The sequence below is a fragment of the Thermobia domestica genome, chromosome 15 (genome assembly GCF_964235325.1).
Source record: "Thermobia domestica chromosome 15, izTheDome1.hap1.1, whole genome shotgun sequence".
Classification (NCBI taxonomy): Eukaryota; Metazoa; Arthropoda; class Insecta; order Zygentoma; family Lepismatidae; genus Thermobia; species Thermobia domestica.
Window position 1 is genome coordinate 165,028,646 of NC_137468.1, and position 21,432 is coordinate 165,050,077.

The following is a 21,432-nucleotide window of genomic DNA, read 5'->3' on the forward strand; positions in this document are numbered from 1 at the left end:
GACTACTGGGGTGGAAAGCTGCATTTTTAAAAAGCTAATGAACACTAAACTGCAGCTGGTTGACGAGAGGTAGGGGTTGATAGGTGTCCAAACAGATGGTTTGGGTAGTTGACCACAAAGGATGTGATCACGTGAATAACTAAAAGTGGATTAGAAGACATACAGAGATTTTAAACAGGGTTTTTATCTATTATTCTTATGTATACAGTCTACATTTGTGAACTTCTATTCTTTAAGTGTGCTTCCTAGTTTAAACTTGGGAGTGAATTGATGCTTTCGGTACGTACAATGCCGTACAATGGACTGCAACTAACTGAAACAAACATTTTGAAAATGAGTGAAAAATGGTAATTAAAATCCAATAGATGTTCAAAAATGTTGATGTTTAACGAAATAAATGTTTTAAAAACGCAAGTTTTTAAGGTCAATTTTCGTGAATTTTAGGGTCATTTTACAGGAATTTTAGTATGATTTTATAGGTCACTTGTGAGAAAATTTTAGGTCAACAAGATCCGGGCCCTGGTTATGACCATAGATTGCAACCATGCGTTCATGATTATTAGATGGTGCTATACCTTCTGCTAAAAATTCCATCACTGAACGATTCTTGATATTGTATGATTTCGAAGTCATCGCTGGATATCTACTTTCCACACACATTGAAACCGAACGATAAATGCCAGTGCAGTCAGGTTTTGTTTTTATGCTAAAGGAGGATGATGCAGTCGTTTCATCGAATTTCGTCATTCCACTATTATTGTGTTATTTTGTGCAATATAATGAATAATCGTGGATACGTCATTTCAGTTACCAAAGTAGTAATGCTAATGTCACTGGTAGAAATTGCCCATGCTTTAATACATTTATAATTGCGCGTTTTGTTCTAATTTGAGGATACTAAATTCAATGAAACTACCATAGGGACACCGTAGTCTAGTGGTTAGAGCGCTGGACACAAGTCCACGTCGTACCGGGGTCGATTCCCGGCCGGTGCTTCTCAATTTTAGACGTCCACCTGTGGAGTACAGGGGAAGAAGAGAGAAATCTCCGTATTGAACTCATATGTAAATCTCTCTCTTACCACCCCTTTACCTACAGGAATGTTGTATTATCCAAATTTAAAGAAAATCTAAGGATATGCCAAATAAAATAATAGAAATTGCTGAAATTTAGATAAAAGTCGGTAGAGCTAAGATAAAAAAAAATCTTTATATAATTTCTATAATGCCATTCCTGTAAGTGTGAGTTCCTTATTTAAAGTCCTTTAGCCCCTTTCGGACTTTCTTTGATATGTGGACTTACGCATGAATTATCTGCCACCTTGGTTTATCAAAGAATAGGTGTGTGATTATCTTACTAGTTTCGAAGATCTGATATTAAAGAGCATGGAATCCAGCAAGCCTGCAAGAAACAAACAAATTACTCTGGTACTTACCATACCAGCCGAAATTCCGTTAGGGAAGGTGATAACTCCATGTAGTTTAATAAACACTTTTATTTTCAACCCAACACTTAATCACTTAAACCACAGCACTTAATTTATAGTGATATACTATATGCTCACAGTTGAACTAAAATAAATAAAAAAAACTATCTTATGATCTTTTTTATAACTAGTTCATAGTTAATAACATGTATTTGTATCCACTGCACAGTTCATCTTCTTTAATTCCCAGGTAGGTATGTCCGTTACTTCACAGCGTTAATCCCAATTTTAGTGTCTATTCTTTCTTGTTGATAATTTTCTTTTAGGACGGTTTCCGTAGCATCCTAACGTAGATTAAGTCCTTGGTGCCTGATTATAACTTTAAGGCTGGCCACTACTTTTTAACCACTTCAAACTTGGTTTGTGTTGCACTTCGCTCTATATATATATATTTTAGTGGTTTGTTGCTGCATACGTAAGATGAGTGAATTTGTTTTCAGTATTGTCAGATTGGATCTCATAATGCATATAGTCTAGAAAACTGAAACAGTTCATTTAGCTTATTTTGACCACCAATGGTGCAACTTATCGCACTTAATTAAACTCAACTTGAATATAGATATATTCACCTATCTTCCATTGCAACTAACTTTGTTGAATCTAACTATTGTCACACGAGCAGCAACTACACAGACCCGATCTAACCGCCAACTGCCATGTTCTTCTTCAGATTTTCGGTTTTGTAAAAGGGGTTTGACGCACAAAAGTCGTGCTTCGTCTCAAAGCTACTGGCTTTTCAATAGAGATAACCTTTTCTATTGTCTATCTACCTGCTAACGGAACTTTGGAAGAAAGTATGCCGATTTTTATTTACATTGACTTTATACGCAAATAATTCACTTCTTATAGATTGTCACCTCGTTTCGAATCAAGCACTAAAATCTGCATGCTTTGGCCTTTCATTAGATACCAAATATGTTATAGTCCCTTTCTGATATAACCTTAAAATTTTGCATTTAAAATAGGCCGGTTAATATGTTTGTCACCACCTGACATTTTCTTTTCTTATGTTTGTCTAGTCACTGGTGCCTTCTAGCGGAAAGAATTCAAAATGTCGCGGACCACCATAACTCTTCGAAGTTTTCTGCTTCCGGGTGACAATTTTACAAATTATTAATTATAGAATGAAATTAAACATACATCTACTTTACTTACAAGTATATACATATCTTTGCTACCATCTATATATGTGGTATGGAGTTGTCATCCTCTATTAACTTTGTTTGAATCAATTTCTTAGGGTAAGGATTCCCAGTCTCTGTCTGTCCCCAGCAGAAAGCCAAAACTCCACCCTCCAATACCAGATAGTACTTGTTTTTTTCTTTTTCTTTTTTTTTCTCACGGCTGAAAGAAAGTTTTATGATACGATATACGGAAGGACGGAAAAGGTAAAACAAACAATAAGGGTACGCGTAGCTTTCCAAGACATAATTGACTCTTAAACACACTAATTCTTACATATTTTAATTATTATTATTATTTGATATTACAAACTGCTTCATCTGGTAAACCTGGAACGAATTTACAGCCTGTTTTGATAGATTCGCTACGCCAGCTAGAATTCTTGTGAAATCGGTGGTTATCCTTTGATTTTCACACATCTTTGTCCTTCTGTTTTTATACCTATGTGTTAAATTTTGACAATAGACAGATATCCATCTTTCTGTCGCCTTTTCGGTAGTGTTACAACTCAGGGTGTTTTATGGTTTTTTAGTTCTATATAGTATTCTTATAGCTGCTTAACAGAAATAAAACAGTAATTTTTAGTTTCAGCTCACAATATAGTTGGCAAGGCTGACCAAGCATAGGTGACTGACCTTTTGGAGCTTAGCTGTCTTCTACAAGTCTGCTTAAAAAAAAAAAAAAAAAAATCTCTAACTCACTAGAGTCTATCTTTCTGCATACGAAATCCAATATCTATCGTTACATTCTCGATATAAACTTGAATATTACCAATAGTTAGGAAATAAAAATAAATATGATTCTAGGTTCATTAATAATATAAATAATATATGAAAATAAAGAAAACCATTTCTAATTTGATATGCAAATTAATAAAAAAAAGCCTAAATATACTACTATATAAAATTTATTAATAAAAATAATAAAGACTGCGTCTTACACACCCCAGCGTTGTGAGGCAAATTGGGGAGTCATCTGAATAAAAGACGTGACAGCCACTAGGTCTAGAAAGCTCCTAATACGTCTGTTAGAGATGGGACGACGCAGCGCGCTGATCACGTATTCCTCACTAGGTTGAATGTAGTTCAGCCGGTCGCTAACAGATGGCGTTTGAGCAGCTCAGGCCCATAAGGGCTGTCATGCCAGTGGTTAGATTGGTTAGTCCATGGAGTTACGAGAAAACTGATCTCAAAGTTGGGACTCTGAACTATCGCGTATGACAATCATAAAAAAGCCCACGCATGAGTATACATTTCTAATTGTGCTGTTTATACTAATTTAGGGATGCTGAATTCAATGCAAGTATTTTTAAATATATTATATCCATCTATGAGGCCACCACGAGAAAACACCTCAGAGTTGGGATATTTATATTTCTTTAATCCCAAATTTGTCAGTTTTCTAATATAAAAAGCGCAGTTAGAAATTTACCAAAGCGTGGGCACTTTTTTTCCAGTGGTATTAGCATTGTTAGTTCTTTGACAGGTAGACAAAATGCTTCATCTTGTAATCTTTGTGCATCACTTCAAAATAACCAAGCGAAGTAGCTCAAGTGGTAGAGCGTTGACTTCGGATTCGAGAGTCGTGGGTTCGAATCCTGCTGGCGACCATTCTGACGGCTTTTCCATAGTCCTACCAGGCAAATCGTACTTACTAAACAGGCCCTGGCCGATACCGTCCCAAATCCTTTTCATTGTTGTTGTTGTTAGATATTCAGTATATAATGGCCTCTCAGGTGTATCTGGTGATTGTTAAATAATTAAATAAATATAAAACCTTTTCAACTTATCATTATTTAGGCTGGTACTTTTGAAGGAAGCTGTTTATATCAATATATTAATTCTTGTCGAATTTATCCTAATCTAAATGTAATATTGGATGTTTAGTCCTAATGTAATATAACTCAAAATATTTCTTTTCCACTTTGCGATGACGCTTTCCTAATAATTTTGACCTGTTTTTAAGTTGTGCTTAGATATGTCTAGATAAATTTAAAAACAAAATTAAAATATTCATAATTTTTCTTGGATACTTATCAGGGTTGGCTGGTTTAAACCAAGGTGGTTTAAAGCTTGGTTTAAACTAGCTGTTTAAAAAAAAAGTTTAAAACGAAAAACGTTCGTAATGTGTAAGTGTTCGTAAAATCTTGATGAACACACATTTATGGGTTATCACGTTTCACTCCCGTATATCATTCGCTTTATGCTCAGACCTGAATTCCCCATTCATTACTCAAAGAGATTATACTACAAAAGCAACTTTTGTTTTTGTTTTTTTGTATTTATGAATGTTTCTCTTGTAATTTTTTATACTTTGTTATTATTGTTATGCAATTGCAATCAAAGAAAAAATCTAAATATTGTTTCGTTTTAATAATGTTTACTATTGATAAAATACATCGAAATGCCATACTTTTTTTTTGGGGGGGGGGGGGGTCTGTATGAGAGGCATTTATTGAAATCAGAAGTATCTTTGGTATCTATTTATGTATAAATGGGTCAGAGCCGAAGTGGACTCAAATAATTCATATCTTTATTCACTTTTCTTATTGATATGCAAATTAAGTCTTCGTATTTCTTTAACTTGGACTAAATTAGTTCTTCTGTACTCTGCAGTAGTTTGAAATTGTCCATATTAATTCTGTATAATGAATTCATTTGTGCAACTGTTATCTTTTTGTCCTGAAATAACTCTTGACAATTATTATATTAACAACTAGGTAAAGACCAGTACAACGTATTTTTATCAGGAGTCCTTCTTGAGTAAGTCGGCAGACGTATCGCATTTGTGACCAATTAATCCCGATTTGGGGTTCAAATGGAGAACAGTTTCTCTCAGATGTAAGCCGAGAAGCAGTTTGGATTCCGCTTTAAGCTTATGTGACCCTTTCCAGCATAATAACACCAAAGCGAAACAAACTTATTTCTGTTCATATGTGATATAAATATATAGAGCAAATTATTTAAACCAAAAACACTGGATTAAACCAAAATAACCGGGTTTAAACCAAAAAACCCGTTTTTTTTTTCAATAAGAACCATGGTTTCTGCCAACCCTGACACGTATAGAAACACCATAGTTTGGAATGTCTTAGATACGTATTGAAACACCATAGTTTGGAATGCAACGATTATCAGCTATGATATTGAACTATCATTGAACTCTTCTTTTCGTTTCTTTATTCATTTAAAACACATCGTTCCAGAGCAAGTGCCATATAAATACAAGTCAGTAAAAGTAATAAATCATGATCACATGGACAAAAAGGTACGCAGTTAATAATAATAGTGTTATTAATTATTTAGTTTTAACCTATTTTTTTGTGTGAACTTATTTGGTTGTGATGTATGTAATGTATTTAATTATTTTGTTCACAGCCTACGGTGTGAAATGCGCGGTGTATCATGCGGAAAAGAGTATGAAGATTAGAAAACAAGTCCATGAGGATTTTGTTCGAGACAAGATCCAAGTAATAGTGGCGACGATTGCCTTTGGAATGGGAATAGATAAACCTGGTAAAAAAATTTACTGTTATTTTATTATTCATATTATGTATATATTGTTCTAAACGTTAGTTTAAAACATTTCGTTATGTGTATATGGGCAGTGTGTTATCTATTGTGTAAATATGATAAATTAGGACAGAAATTTTAATGTTATTGTTTGAAACCTTTTATTAATGTCGAATTGTCTATTTAACATTACATATCCTGCTTTACTGCTTTAGATGTATCATCATGAGTGATTCATTTTATTAGAGAAACAGATATATCCACGTGTCTTTCACAACCTGTCAATATTACGAAACGCTAGTAAACAAAATAACTTACAAAAGAATCATGTCAAAGGGACCAATGCAAAAGATGGTCCCAGCTGAATCATATCTAAAGTTAATGAAATTTGGTGGGAAGGTTGTACGTTCTATACGATAGTTATATACAAAATTTCATTTACATATCTTCTTTGGTTGCATTGATATGGACTTTCATATGGTCTTCCTAACAGCATTGTGCCGATCATAACTTTCCAAACATTCTGAGAGGCCTTTTTAGCCTTAAGACACAAGGTTCTAAAATTAAATTACATATTTTCCAAAACTTGAAGCATGCTCCATTCAGCCTGGCAAGGGAAATAAGATTGGAGAAGATGAAGTTGAAATATCCCTCTCCTCTCCCCAAATATACTCAAAAAGTTGCATCTACTAGAGTCTGACCAAATTTGCAGGTGCATATCTTTCGATGTAGCTAGACAGTGGCACCTGAATTTAATCCATACATTCGACATCAAAGATGGAAATCATATCTCTAAATTTTGATTGAAATAGTACATTCACAACATAACTATGATGTGTTCAATGTGGGCTCCATGAATTGCACGAAGACTTGTTTTTGCCAACTTTCAAGAGTTATATTTATACTGAGGTATGCTTAAACGGCTAATTAGTAACATATTCTGAGTCAGCGTCAAAAGTTGTCCAAATTTGCAAGAGATTAGGTCTTTGTGTTTACTCGAACTTTAAAAAATGTTGGGAAAATTTAGCAGCTATGCACTTTGCATATGGAGCAGAGATGAATGGCCTCTCTCTGAAAAACCATATCAGCCCAACCGAAGCACATATTCAACTGACATTTGGCACATAGCCATCAAATACATTATAAAACTTTCCCACTGAATTTCATTAACTTCAGAATTGGTCTTATCTCTTTGACGTGGAGTTGAGTTGATTTTAGTTTAGCGTCCCTTTCAGCAGCGAGGCTATATGAGACGTGGACCTACTGATTAACGTGGAATCCGAACCACATGACTCTTTGATGTGGAATGACCCAAATAATACAGAAGATTGCCTACGATAAAAATAATAAACTTTGTAGGACTTACCTAGTTAGTAAATCCTCTTTTTCCACCTCCGAATGATCGCTCGGCTCTCCAACAAACTCCTGCGTAGAATGCCTCGCCATACCTCTTTGGTAACTTTGCGAAGACCCTTCAAGGTAGGGAGGCAGCATTGAGCAAATACTTGTCTGTCTCGTCACTGTATAAGTGAGAGATGTATATACGTGTGTCATACAGAGGGTCCGTGATGTTCTTTTAGGAGTAAGCTGCGTTGGAAGTCACTTCGACGGGTGGCAGTGTCTCGTCAATACCAGAAATTTCTTGGAAAACTTTTCCTTGAACTGCAAAACTCTGATAATCTTATCTAGGTAGAACCGCTTCTCACCCAGTGCGCACATCCACCATGTAGCTTTCTAGCGTTGATGAACCTATCCTGGATGTGGCACTCAGTGAGACGGTGTTCGCGCACTTTGTGACGTGCTTCGAATTAGTTAATTAGTTGTTCTAACAAATTTTCGTAGAGACAGCTTCTCTTGAATATTTTTAGTATATTTATTTTCTTCCTTTTTCTTTTCTTAAAGGTGTAGTACGTATCAATTTTATATTACTTCACTTTCATACAAGGGAAGTGTGTTTGAAACGATGGTGAAAAAGAAGCAGCAAGTTTGTATAAAAATAAAATGGGTTAAAATTTTTGTGTGCTGTATCTTAAGAAACATTCTTATTTAAAATATCCATTGCCTTTACAAAAAATTAACAGAAAGTGACAGGTTAGCTCAGACAGTAAGTTATTATTATTATTATTATTATTATTATTATTATTATTATTATTATTATTATTATTATTATTATTATTTTGTATGTATGTGTTCCGCAAGATCATGCACCAAGGCTAAGGGAGACGGCGATGAGATGAATGATAATGATGAAATGGCGAAAGTAAGATTTTCGATAGAATCCACACACGAAACACATTTCGACAAACACATTTGGAAGCTGGGATCGAACTAGGATCCACGCACCTGAGGTGAAGATTCTACCACTGAGCCACCGTGGTCCCTGAGAGAAAAGCGTCTAACACCAGAAACTGATCAGAGTTCCTTCGTAGCTAAGCGGTTAGCGTACGCGCTTGTGGCGTGGGGGACCCGGATTCGATTCCTGGTGGAGAAGCTCATGTGGTTCGGATTCCACGTTAATCAGTAGGTCCACGTCTCATATAGCCTCGCTGCTGAACAGGACGTTAAACTCAAAATCAACTGAACTCGGTAAGAAACTGATCGTGTCGCTGGTAGTTCTATTGGCAGTCGATATGCTCGGCAAGCGGTGATTGGGGTTCGTGTCTCGTAAGGGACTGTGTAGAGATAGTTTTAAAACGAAAATGAATGTTTAATATTTGTTTAACAAGACTGTTTACAGTGCTGTATTTTGTCTTTTATAGATGTTCGCATCATTATCCATTATGGAGCTCCTCGTGATATCGAGTCTTACTATCAGGAAATTGGAAGGGCAGGACGAGATGGATTACCAGCGGCGTGCATCGTATACTATTCTCCTGCTGATTTTGTAGTGCAAAGGTTCGTATATATAAAAAGAAAATTCGGTTACTTGGTCAGATTCAGCTGCAGTAGTAATTAAAGCAATTAGTGACTATAACATGATATGGTCCCCAAGATTGAATCCTAACTTAATTCATGCTTTTTTTTTTTTTTTTTTTTTTCGAACAAACTCTTAAAAGGGAGTATCAAGTGAATGCATAACACTCATAAAAATAAAATTCACCTGGTGTGTCCTTTCAGTATTTTGTTGCTTATAATTTAAGTAATTTCATTAACACTGCCACCATCCTCACAGAGTACTGAGAAAGAATAGGCTAGGAAATTTAAAATGTTGCAGAAGGTAAATATAAATTTTAAAAAAAATGTCCTGCATGAAAAGTTGAAAATTATCTAAGTGTGTCGAAAACATGAATTAGAAACTTAAATCACACTGAAGCTGTTTATATGATAACTGATGTAATCGATTTTATATGACAGATTCCCCTGTAAGTGCGAATTCAGTTAATATATAGCGAGCGAAAATAAGCACAACTGAATCGGAAATCGAATCCAGGTCTCCGGCTTACCGTTTCGATGCATTAATTACTCTTGAAGAGTGGTAAAATGTGTGACTGTTTAGGGAGAGAACTGGGTAACATAGCGGTTAATATCGGAGGTCCGTGTTTGATTCGTGATCCAGCTGTGCAAAGCATTTTAGTTTACCAGGTTCAACATTTTTCCTCCCTTCATCCAAATTTCCCTTCTGTACAATGAGTACCGAAACTTTCGTGATCCAACTTAGTGTTTTTGAGAGAAGTAAGAGTTAATGAAGTTGCCTTAATTGTAGGTGACGGAATATATTGATAGAATACAAATAAGTGAGTTCTAAAATATGTGTTTCTTTGATACCGTATCATAGTAATATGACTACCACGCTCGAGAATAGACATTGTTTTCATTTTCAGGGTCAGTATGAAGAGACCAGGTAGAGGAATTGCACATATATATTGTCAGGAGTGGGCTCATGGATTGTCCAGTCAATTGTTGGCCTGAAGACTGACTGTGATTAGTCGGTGGCTGGTGCTTTCTGATTGGCTGGTGGGTTGTCCATTCAGTTGTTGGCCCAATAATAGGCTGTGAGTAGTTGTTGCTTAATGCTTTCTGATTAGGGAAATTCATGTGTTGTTAAGTTGATAGGCAACACGTCTATTGAGATAGCTTCTTTCAAAATTGCTATTGTTTCTTTTATTTTCCTATCCGAATATCCTGAGCTTCTTGTAAGTATAGTGAATTCGGAAAATGAGATGGCATACCCTTCCTTTATACAGTGTTTTGCCTGTCCCGATTTGTCTGTTTGCAGGCTTTTTATATAGTTTGCGTGTTGCTTGTAGCGAACTTCAATGGTGCATCCAGTTTGTCCAATGTAAGTTTTCCAACAATGACACGGAAGACGGTAAACTGGAGTTCTGAGTCCTAAGCTATCTTTCGCTGGACGTAAAAGGGCTCTGAGTTTGTGAATTGTTTTTATTCCTTGTTTGGAGAAGATCTTGTTCAGTTTCCCTGACAAGTTACCGGTATACGGAAGGCAAGTGATTCCTCTTGTTCCTTCTTTCGGTATAGGTATCTTATAGCTTGGATTGAATGCGGCCCTTATCAGGATCATCCGTATGTCTTATCAAGGTATAGTCATTTTGTAAAGTGGCCTGTAGATGCTAAAGTTCAGATTGCAGGCTGTCTTCATCGAAGATGGCAAGGGCTCTGTGTATCAGTGTGTTAATATTCCTACTCGTTGAGATGTGTACTGAAAGCTGCTAGCATTGAGATAAAGATTGGTGTGTGTAGGGTTCCTGTAGACGCTATGTCCCAGGCTTCTGTCTATAGAGCACACAAGGCCGTATATAGCTTGCCGTAAACCCTTTTCAGCCTTTACGTTAACATATCAACACGGTGTAAAGAACTACAAAATAAGTGTCTTTCGAATTTTTGTCACTGCTTTGACCCCTATGATGTATATATCTTTCAAAGGAAACCAAGATAATGCATCACCTTCCACACTTTCCTTTATACTGTAATGTACCATTACAGTTAATGGAATTTTTGCTTGGAGGGTCCAATACTTTTTCAACGCACTGTACTACGTGAGTTTTCAAAATATAACTTCGATCCGTGTAGTATATTCATTCGTCGTTTATTCAAACCAAAATTAATGTGGAACCTTTAAACAATTTAGTAGTATTCGTATTTTGGGGAATAATATCTTTATTTATACATTATTTTATTATTAATCTCATATATGGACATTTCAGATGGATGAATATTTAAATTCTCATCTTAGTGCTATACGAAAACATAGGCCCACAATTGGACAGAAATTCTTGAAATTATCTACCAATCTGATTTTTGACAGAATAATTTAGACCCCCTTCGTCCCTCTGAGATGCCCATATCCTCCCAAGATCCGGTTTTATCCCGTTTTGACTATTTTTCATTCACTTTAAAATTTTTCACCGCCAAAACACTTGATCCTGATTGAACTATTTTCTGACGCTCTGATATCAAGGCGCGAGAATGATTATTCTAGAACCAGAAACGAACCGAGCCACAACACGCTACATCGGCTCTTCCAAATTTTGGGATTTCTCGATAAAAAGGCAGTAACAGCAGGTAACAGTAGCACTATTTAAGATATAAATAAGTTGGAAGCAAACAGGGAGCCAAAGACAGTAAAAATTTAGCAGTAAATTCATCAAAACAGTGAAATATAGACGTTAGCTCCGAAGACACCATGTTGATGATATGAACAGTGATGGACAGGATGCATCATAGTATGTGATATTGAAGTTCAGGTTTTGTGATCAGAACGTTTAAAATCTCATTTTTTTTACCCCTCCCAAGATTCAGTTTAGGGTTACATGAAACCTGTCCAAATATAGCTTGTGTCTGTGTACGTAGGAAGCGTGACTTTTTTTTTTTTTTTTTTTTTTTTGTTAATAATCACTAACATGGCGGTGTCCAATTTTGTAGTAGTTAGGGTAATTTTCATTATGGTAGCGTAAGCGTAAACAAGGGGCTCTCATTTTTTTCGGAATTGATTAAGCTTCCAACCAAAATGGGTTAAACGATTTTTTATTAGGATTCTTTTCCCTTCAGGAAAGGGACCCTCACAATTAGCAGTTTTGATATGTCCTTTCAAAGGCATTAACAGTAATTTGAAAACATGATTTAGTTTGCAGAAGGGCTACTTGGCTCTGATCATTTCGTCTCCTCTTTTCAATTCATAGAGCCGATTGATGAAACTAAATAATCTTATTTGATTCATATATAGTCTAGTGGTGTGATAATATGTATTAGCATGTATAGTTATATGTATCAGTAGTTACTTTCTTGGGTATGTGGTGTGTAATGTGTATGTGTTCAAGTGAGTAGTGTAGATTTTAGGATTAAAGTGCGAGTGAAAGTATGAAATGTTTATTGATGGACAGTGTATTGTTGTTTGTTCATTTATCTTTTTGGTCCGTCACAACAAATACGTCACTCCATAGCGAGGAATTTCATAGTAGATCGTACCGTAATCTTATAGTACATGGCTTATAATTAACAAAATAGTGCAAAGATTATTCAGTTGTGCACAGGCTGTTTTCAGACTACTAGCGCCATCGCGTCTAAATTTAGTATTCGTCGCTAATGTCCTATTATATAAATACTTAGTGACCTGGTTTATACGAAAATGACCCTTCTTTTATAATAAATTACGAGTAAACATTGGCTTAGGCCCTTACGAATAGGTAATTAGACAAATTGACTTGTAATTGAACATTCCTGAAAAGCACGATCGTTTATATATCCTAGTAACTAAAATATTAATCATAATAATCTTCGCGTTTCTACTTAACTTGAAATTTGTCTATATGGTGTTTAAGGCAGGTCGGCGTAATCCCAATTTATTACCAAATCGATCCTCAGACTAGTAAACTGAAATATATATATATATATATATATATATATATATATATATATATATATATATATATATACACCCTCCATTCCAAAAGAAACCGAACTTTTGAAAACAAATAGTACCACTAGTGCCATCTGTTGTAATATTTTACCGGTAGATGGCGTAGTCCCTCATTGACAACTGGTATAAATGCCATGACATTTGGATGCGCGGCAACAAAGTTATTGCGTTTCAACTGTCAGTGTGTTGTGTACATCGGTCGGAAAATGAGTTTCAAACAACGAGCTGCAATTGAGTTTTGTATTAAACTGGGTAAAACTTTTAGTGAAACGCACCAAATGCTACAAAATGCATATGGTGATGAGTGTCTATCCCGTACGCAAGTTTACGAGTGGTTCAGGCGATTCAAATCGGGTAGAGAGACGCTGGATGATGACGAAAGGTCAGGCCGTCCCAGAACCGGATTATCGGAAGAAAACATCGAAAAAGTGCGTGAATACATCAAACATAACAAAAAATCGTCACAGACAGTCACTAGAGTTTTTTACTTGGGCGTCATGAAGCCTTTGCTGGCAAGAATTCGTCGTATTCGTCCCGAATATCGCGAAATCGGCAGTTGGACTCTTTTGGACGATAATACACCATCACATCGATCGCGACTTGTAACTGAATTTTTGGTCAAAAATCACATTATTCAGTTGCATCATCCGCCCTGTTCACCAGATCTCGCTCCGTGCGATTTCTATCTGTTCCCGAAACTGCATTTGGCGATGAAAGGAAAGTGGCACGCATCGATTGATGCCATTGAGAAGGCGACGACCGCCATCCTAAAGACCATTCCAATAAAGGACATGGAGAAGTCGTTTGACAACTTGTTGGAGCGTGCAAATATGTGTATCGATGCAGAAGGGGAATACATTGATTAATAAAAATGATTTGTTCCAAAATGTACATTGCTTTTTTGTTTTTTTAAAAAGTTCGGTTTCTTTTGGAATGGAGGGTGTATATACTATATATAAAACTACATGAGCTGACATAAATTATTGAGCACTTCCTGTAGGGCTACAATGATTAAATTGGCATGGTTGTAGTCTTCCGGAACTAACCCACAGGAAAATTGCCAAAAGTGAATATTTTTAATTTTTAGGAGGTCTAAAGAGGGGATTAAAAATTCCCCCATGTTATTTAAATGGACCTTTTTTTTTTGACCTATAATCACATATTTTAGGTACTTGTAATTGGAATAAAAACTTGAAATTTGGTATGCTTGTACGTTTTCGTTAGCGTTACCTAAGTGAATCATCAGAAATAAAAATTTTCAATAGTAGAGTGGTTTTATGGGGAACTGAAAAATCTTTCCCATGTTATTTATATGGGACGTCTTCTACACCCCAAAATGTTTAGGTACTTCCAGCAGGATTAGAATGACGATTTTTGACATGATTGTAGCCTTCCGGGACTAACCCACAGGAAAATTGCCAAAAGTAAATATTTTTAATTTTTAGGAATCTAAAGGGGGATGAAAAAATCCCCATGCTATTTAAATGGGCGTTTTCTTGGGATACAATTTTTTTTTAGATAGTTGAAATAGGAAAAAAAAAAAACCTTGAAATTTGGTAGAATTGCGGATTTAAGAGGTGTGAGGCCGTAGGCCGGGTAAATGTTAGGGTCAGGGGGCGAAACCCCCAGCTGTGCCAAATTCAGGAAATGTAATTAAAGAGCAAATGCACAAAATTCACTCTTGATGCAAAGGTTCTTATCTAAGAGATGCGAGGCCGTAGGCCGAGCAAACACAGGGGCCTGTGGGCGGAGCCCCCAGCTAGCCAAAGGCTAGTCCTATTATAAAATTACATTTAATCCCATCCCTCCTGTACAAATCCTGAAACTCAACCAGTGTTTTCAGCTTGATAAATCGTGCTCTCATCGACGAAGATCCTTCTGGACTTGAGAAATTCTCGTTCTTAGTTTTTTTTTTCTTTCTTGAGTTGTGCGAATCTACAGTTAAATGTAAGTATTTCATGATATAAGGCGTTAATATTTCAAACCTGGTCAAGAAACTAGCAAATCAAATGAAATGACCAAAGAAGGAAAGTAGTTGCAGTAAAGGTAGAGACGAAATTTTGTGATTTGTAATCCAAAAGTGGATGAAATATACTGACAGTATATCTATAGACACAATAAGTGTCGAGTGCAATTAGTAACTTAATTTCATGTATGCGTACAGAAAATAAAATAAACTGAAAGATTTGGACACCATTTAAGGGTGCTTTAATATTCAGTGTAATACTAACGTTCATTGCTAACTACGAAATAGGACTCGCTAAAATTTACTTAAAATCTTCATATGTGATAAAGGACTCATTTGAATCCTAATATAAAGTTTTTTTTCCTTTGTTCGTCATCCAGTCATGATTTTGTAAAATATAAATACCTTTTTATTTTTATTTATTTTTTTCTTTCTCTGTTAATTCATATTAAATGTTCAAACAATTTAAGCAGATATATGTATATCCAAATATAAAATGTTCCTTTTAATCTTTCTGTTTATATATATATATATATATATATATATATATATATATAGATAGATAGATAGATAGATAGATATCGATTGCATGTCATAAGAATTTGTGTCTTATTCTAGAATAGATGTAATAAATGTTTACAAAATTGTAGTTAGATGGTTTCTATTACATTATTTTTATTCATGTCGATATACTGTCCAGTATGTATGTGAGTGTGCGTGAATGAATGACAAATTTTAGATTTTAAGTGGTAGCTTTAATATTGATTTACGTTGATAGTGTCTGTAATATATATGTAATAATATACTGATGCATGACAGAGGTTATAAAAGATAGCTAATTCAAAAGTACTCAAAATCGGCTCTATGAGGAAAGCCAAAACAAAATGATGAGCCAAAATAACAACAGTCCTTTCAGGAATCTCAAAACTTCTACTTGTGGAAGACATATACATTACTCTCTTTTTCTAACCGATTCAAATGTGTGATTGATCATCGCTATGGGAATTCAGATACTGAGTAAAGATTATGCAATGTTTGGGAGTAACAAACTATTTAGTAAAACTTTCTCGTCACCCGGGCTGGGTAGGAGAAACTCCCACTTGCGTAGTTGCCTGGATCCAGGTCAGGATCGTATGGGGGAACATGTCTGGCTTCTGGATCACTTCAGCATTGATCCTCAAGTAATAACAGTTGGATATGAATTACCTCTTAATAACTATTCGAGTTCCTTCACCATATTCCCATATTTATCCAATAATTCTTTCTCCTCTAACATCCTCTACCTTTCTTCTTTTTCTCCTTTCCTCATTCTTCTCTCCTACCTTCTTTTTCTTTCTCACTCTTTCTTTCCCTAGTTCTAAAAAACTGAAGAGGGGTCGTGACTGGGAGTTATCGCTATTGACAGGGTCATAAAATTGCTTTAATGTTTCTTCGGTAGTCCGATACCAGTTAGTCATCCCAAAAACAACCATCTGTAGTTAGAATATTCTAAAAGTCCATTTATTTTAATTTTACATATTTTTTGGCTAAATTACTAAATTCCAAAAGATTTCTATATTAATTCAAAAGTATAGCGACTACAACATTCCCCACTCACGACGTCCTATTTTAATACTATGTAATATCTATTTAAAATTGTATTTTTTATGTCCCTTTTAAGAATTATAATTTGACGTACCATCTGCAGGTGGTAAAATTATCATTTTAAAATAATTGATCCATAGTAGATATTTACTCAAATCTGAGGTTTACGAAACTTTTGACTGCTGCTGTACTTCATTCAGTATGTGTATTTATTTGAATAATTTATTTTCAGACATTTTCTGTCAAGTGTGAAGAAGGAATCATTTAAGCAACACAGAGAGCATATGATATTCAAATGTCAAAAATATTTGCAGTCTGTGGAATGTAGGAGAAAAATTTTGCTTTCTCATTTTGAAGGGAAACCTATAACTCTACCACCAAGAACCAAAGGAGTGTGCTGTGACAATTGTAGCAGGTACGTACTGTTATTGTTTGTTTTCCATTGTTTCATTTTTGGATGAATATCTTCGTAAAACGAATTGGTAACGAGTATACTTCTAATGTCTGTTTTAGATTTATTGGGTTTCTCACTGCAGATTTTTTGAATTTCAGATTTGTGGCTATTTCATGAGCGATATAACGTTTTGTTCAAAGAAAAAATCTGTTATCCAAACATCTACAAAAGCTTATTACCACAAATGGTGTCAGTACACTACTTTTCGCTTCTTATAACTAGTAAAGTCTCACTTCTAGAGGAGGCACATGCTGAAGAAATTTTTCATTGTGATCTAAGAGTTAAATGTAATAGAACCGATTTTTAAAGATATTTTTCACTTACCTCCTTCAGTGAAGGAAAATTGCCGATGTTTACTGCTTTTGAACATTGTTACCTTATTTAGAATTTCTCACAAATAATGGGAACGACAAAGAATGGTCATAAGGGGTACCGGACCTTGATACATACGAGAAGCTTTAGAATTTTCTTTTTCCCCTACCAGATTCTGGAATCTTCATACCTGTAGAAGAAATCTTGTAGCAGAAACCGTTTCCTTACTGTACTGATGACTTTCTCACTGTCATGGAAGGTTGTCCCTGCTGCGTTTCCTTCGTCTCTTGCAAAGCGTAACAACATTTGGTACCTACAATATGCTGTTCTCAAAATTTAATATATTGCTAAAAAAAAATTACTTTCTTTTTATTGTTATTTTTAATACAACAAATGAAGAAAGCCTTTAGTGAGTTGATGAAGGCCGAAATTAAAGTAAATAATCGTTTGGCAGAGAATTGATTAACACATTAGTACAATAAATCGTGAATTCGGGTTCTATTCCTGCACCGCTATAACCTAGTTAGATATTTCCACTTCGAGTATTTCATTGTATATTACATCTAGAGATTTAGGTACTAAGTAAATTGTTTCTTATATTTCTCTATACACATATAAATATTTCAGCAACTACAGGTAATCACTCAGGAGCTACTTGAAACGTTAAGCGAAGCAGACTAAATTCGAGTCTCTTAAGGACGGAGTGGGAAAGAAATAATGATTTTTTTAAAATAAAAGTAATTTTTTGTTAATTTTTTTATCTGTCATTTTTTTATATATATAACTCAAGTGTTCCTTTTATAAATGAATCTCAAACTGATAAGAGAAATTACTGGAAAATGTTAATGTTAAAGTTAAATTTATTCTTTGTTTGATTTAATTTTTATTTATTTATCTATTAATTTATTTACCTGTATTTATTTGTATATTTGTAACTGTCATTTCGTTCAGGTCAGAATAAAAAAGGGTCAGGAATACACAAAGGATTCTGTCACGGATTCATTTGAAACTATTATCTAGATTCCTGGTACTTACTCGGCGTAAGTGAGGAAAAAACTTTAAAAATTTCGTTAGTGATATTGGCTGGCCGCAGAATTCAAATCTGTGGCCTTTCGAATTTGAAGTCAACGCCCTACCAACTAGGTTGCTGCCGATCAGCAAGGGTGCTAAATGTAATAGTGTAAAAACTACTAAGATGCCTGAAAAAGACGCTAAACTGTGGTCATAATCTGCTAGAGAACAATTTGACTCTCAGTAGCTCAATTATAAGTTTAATAATAATAATAATAATAATAATAATAATAATAATAATAATAATAATAATAATAATAATGATTCAGTGATTTGCATGTGGTAAGCGTGCGAGCCTTCGGTGCGTGAGCCCTGGACTTGGATTCCCTGAGAGGAAGCACACATTTTCGACACTGACAGCATCGTGAGGTGATTGGTGTTGTCAGGATTAGTTGAATCGAAATAGCTCTCAAAACCCAGTAGTTACGGTGGTGAGATTATGGATATGCTGATCACACATACCTAAGTTAAAAATTGCCAGCTGGCCAACTTAAGTTTTCTTTCGAGATTTCCTGCCGTGGAAATGGAATTATTATTACAAGAACTAGGGCTACTATTGTTCATTTAAAGTTATAAAAGCGTTGTTGATCGTGATGAACATCCACCCACTTCTGTTTGCTGCCGTACAAAGTTACAAAATGCCAGCGCAGTGAAGTCACAGAATCTTGATGGCTCTTCAGCTCATTACCTACATTTGCTAACAAAGTACGTGGTGATTCAAGGTGTGAAATATTTTAGAAATAATCATTTTGCATGTAGTAAATATCACGAAGAGAAGGGTCAGTCTTCAACTGCCTTTCCTGGGTTTGCTAGAGTACTGTAGTTGACTGTTTGGATTCACGTATGAAGAATTGATCAATGTTAATGAAAATATATGGAAAAAATATCACATATCGATGATATTTGTACAGCAAAAAGTAAGAAATACATAAAGGATATGCGTTTTTTTTTTAAATCCACATATACCAAGTACAAAGAAACTACGTAACAGTAGCAGGTGTAGTGCACATATAGATGAATACTGAAGACTGTCGTGCATGATATATTTAAGATAGAGAGAGAGAAAAGGTAATTGTCAAAGAGACATAAACATTCTTTAAGTCTGGCCCAGTTCTTGACTTATATACTGGATCCAAGGGTGCAAGAGTACAGCATTACTGCGAAAGAGTATCATTGCAGTATGGAGTTTATTGATTGGTCATATATGTAGTTCTACTTTCTTCTTACCTATATTAGCGAAGTTTGAAAGTAAAACTAGATCATTTTGAAGCCTCATGTTTTCCTATCAAATACTGCAAAGTTCTTGCCGTTGAAGGATGAAAATCGCAAGTAAAGTTGATTGATTATAGCGTGCTGCAAGCAGTTCTCCAGCTTCTAACCGCGTCTGATTTATCAGTGGAACAGGAAGATTTTTTTCTCCTCTTTCGTTGCAGTTCATTCGAAAGTAAGAAATCGATTAGGAACAGAAAGATGTCTATTTTTTTTTAAAACAAATGAATAAAAGTTGAGTTATGCATCCAATAAAGAATATAACAGTACTAACATTAAACGATCACAGAAATCTTATAGTCTGTACTAAATGCTAGTATAATTTATATGGAAGAAAATCTTTCGGTATAAATCTTGTAATACTAGTAAAAGAACATAAACGACATTTCTCTTACTTTTACTTCAAAGAAATAATTTCGAAATTTGATTGAAATCAATGATTTTTATTTTTAGAAAATCTAGCGTTTTAGATCTTAAAATTAAATCAAATCACTCTGATTGAGATATCTTGTTTTATAAAGGTAGAAAGTAGTTGCCTTCAGTAACAATGCACTTACATAGTTTCTCTTCCTACAAGCCAAAATCCTGCTGGTGAAAAACCTGCATTATTTCAATTTGAATTTTGTCTTCTAAATTGCATGAATATATTCCTTGTATCATTTTGGGAACTAATCTTGTCTTCGATAACCAGACGCAAATGAAAAGTTTCTACTTCTCAAATCTTTTATTTATACATGCTTCATGTAATTTAAAATGACATTTCACTTGCTTTTCACATTTATCCGCGTTTACTCCTTAAAAAATTGGTTTATTTCGGAAGGTTGGAGGAAAGCACGCTTAATGTTTGTGATTTAATAACTCTTGAACCACGAGACCAATCTCGATCAAATTTTCAACTTCGATGAGGTTCGGGCTTGCAATGATTCTTATTTTGCTTTGACTGTACAACTTAGGGGAAGGGGAGGGGGAAATATTTAAAAATGATCTAAAATGACCGATATTAGTATCGAATCATAGTTTCCGGGGTCGCTGAGATAAACAGTGATACTTCGATGCTGTTTAAATCAAAATTCAGCCCCGCAGCTTGGGGGTGGGGAGGGAGTGATATATATATATATATATATATATATATATATATATATATATAATCGAAAATGACTGGTATTAGTGTCGAATGCATAGTCTTGGAAGTCGCTGATATAAACAGTGACACTTCAATGCAGTTTAAATCCAAATTCAACCCTTTATGTCCAGAATGAAACGTATGTATTCTTTCCATACGAAGAACGGGTATTCTGCTCGTAAGATAAATAAAATAAAACATATATATATAATATGGTGATGGCTATATCATATAGTATAGATAAACAGTAATTTATGTTACGAGTTACAAAGGAATTGGTAAACATGAATAACACTAGAAAAATTCGTTTGTGCACTAATATAGACTAACATAGATGTCTAGTTTGCAAGGTAGAACGAGTAGGGTTCAGAGGTCCGGTAGCTCAGTGATTCCCTGAATCAAAAATTTCAGATAAGAGTATTGGGAGAATAGTATCTGAAACAAAAGTATGCGACACTCACACACAGAAAGGATTTAACAGTGTCATTGATTATTTAGGACTCAGTTGAGACTAAATGTATCTGTTGTGAGGAAATACATTCAAAGTACTTGTATGGGTAAAGCTCACACACAGAAAATTGCAATTGCAATATCGTCTA

The 21,432-nt window shown here is 34.9% G+C and overlaps 1 protein-coding gene across 4 annotated transcripts in view; it reads left to right on the forward strand.

The window, feature by feature from the left end:
- The window catches only part of LOC145671337 (bifunctional 3'-5' exonuclease/ATP-dependent helicase WRN-like), a 141,657-nt gene that overhangs the window by 58,425 nt on the left and 61,800 nt on the right, over positions 1–21,432 (forward strand). For all 4 annotated transcript variants that reach the window (XM_081740352.1, XM_081740354.1, XM_081740353.1 and 1 more), the window contains exons 9-11: positions 6,046–6,183; positions 8,940–9,075; positions 16,837–17,019. In XM_081740352.1, the coding sequence (XP_081596478.1) occupies positions 6,046–6,183; positions 8,940–9,075; positions 16,837–17,019 (457 nt within the window). The remainder of the gene's footprint in view (positions 1–6,045; positions 6,184–8,939; positions 9,076–16,836; positions 17,020–21,432) is intronic.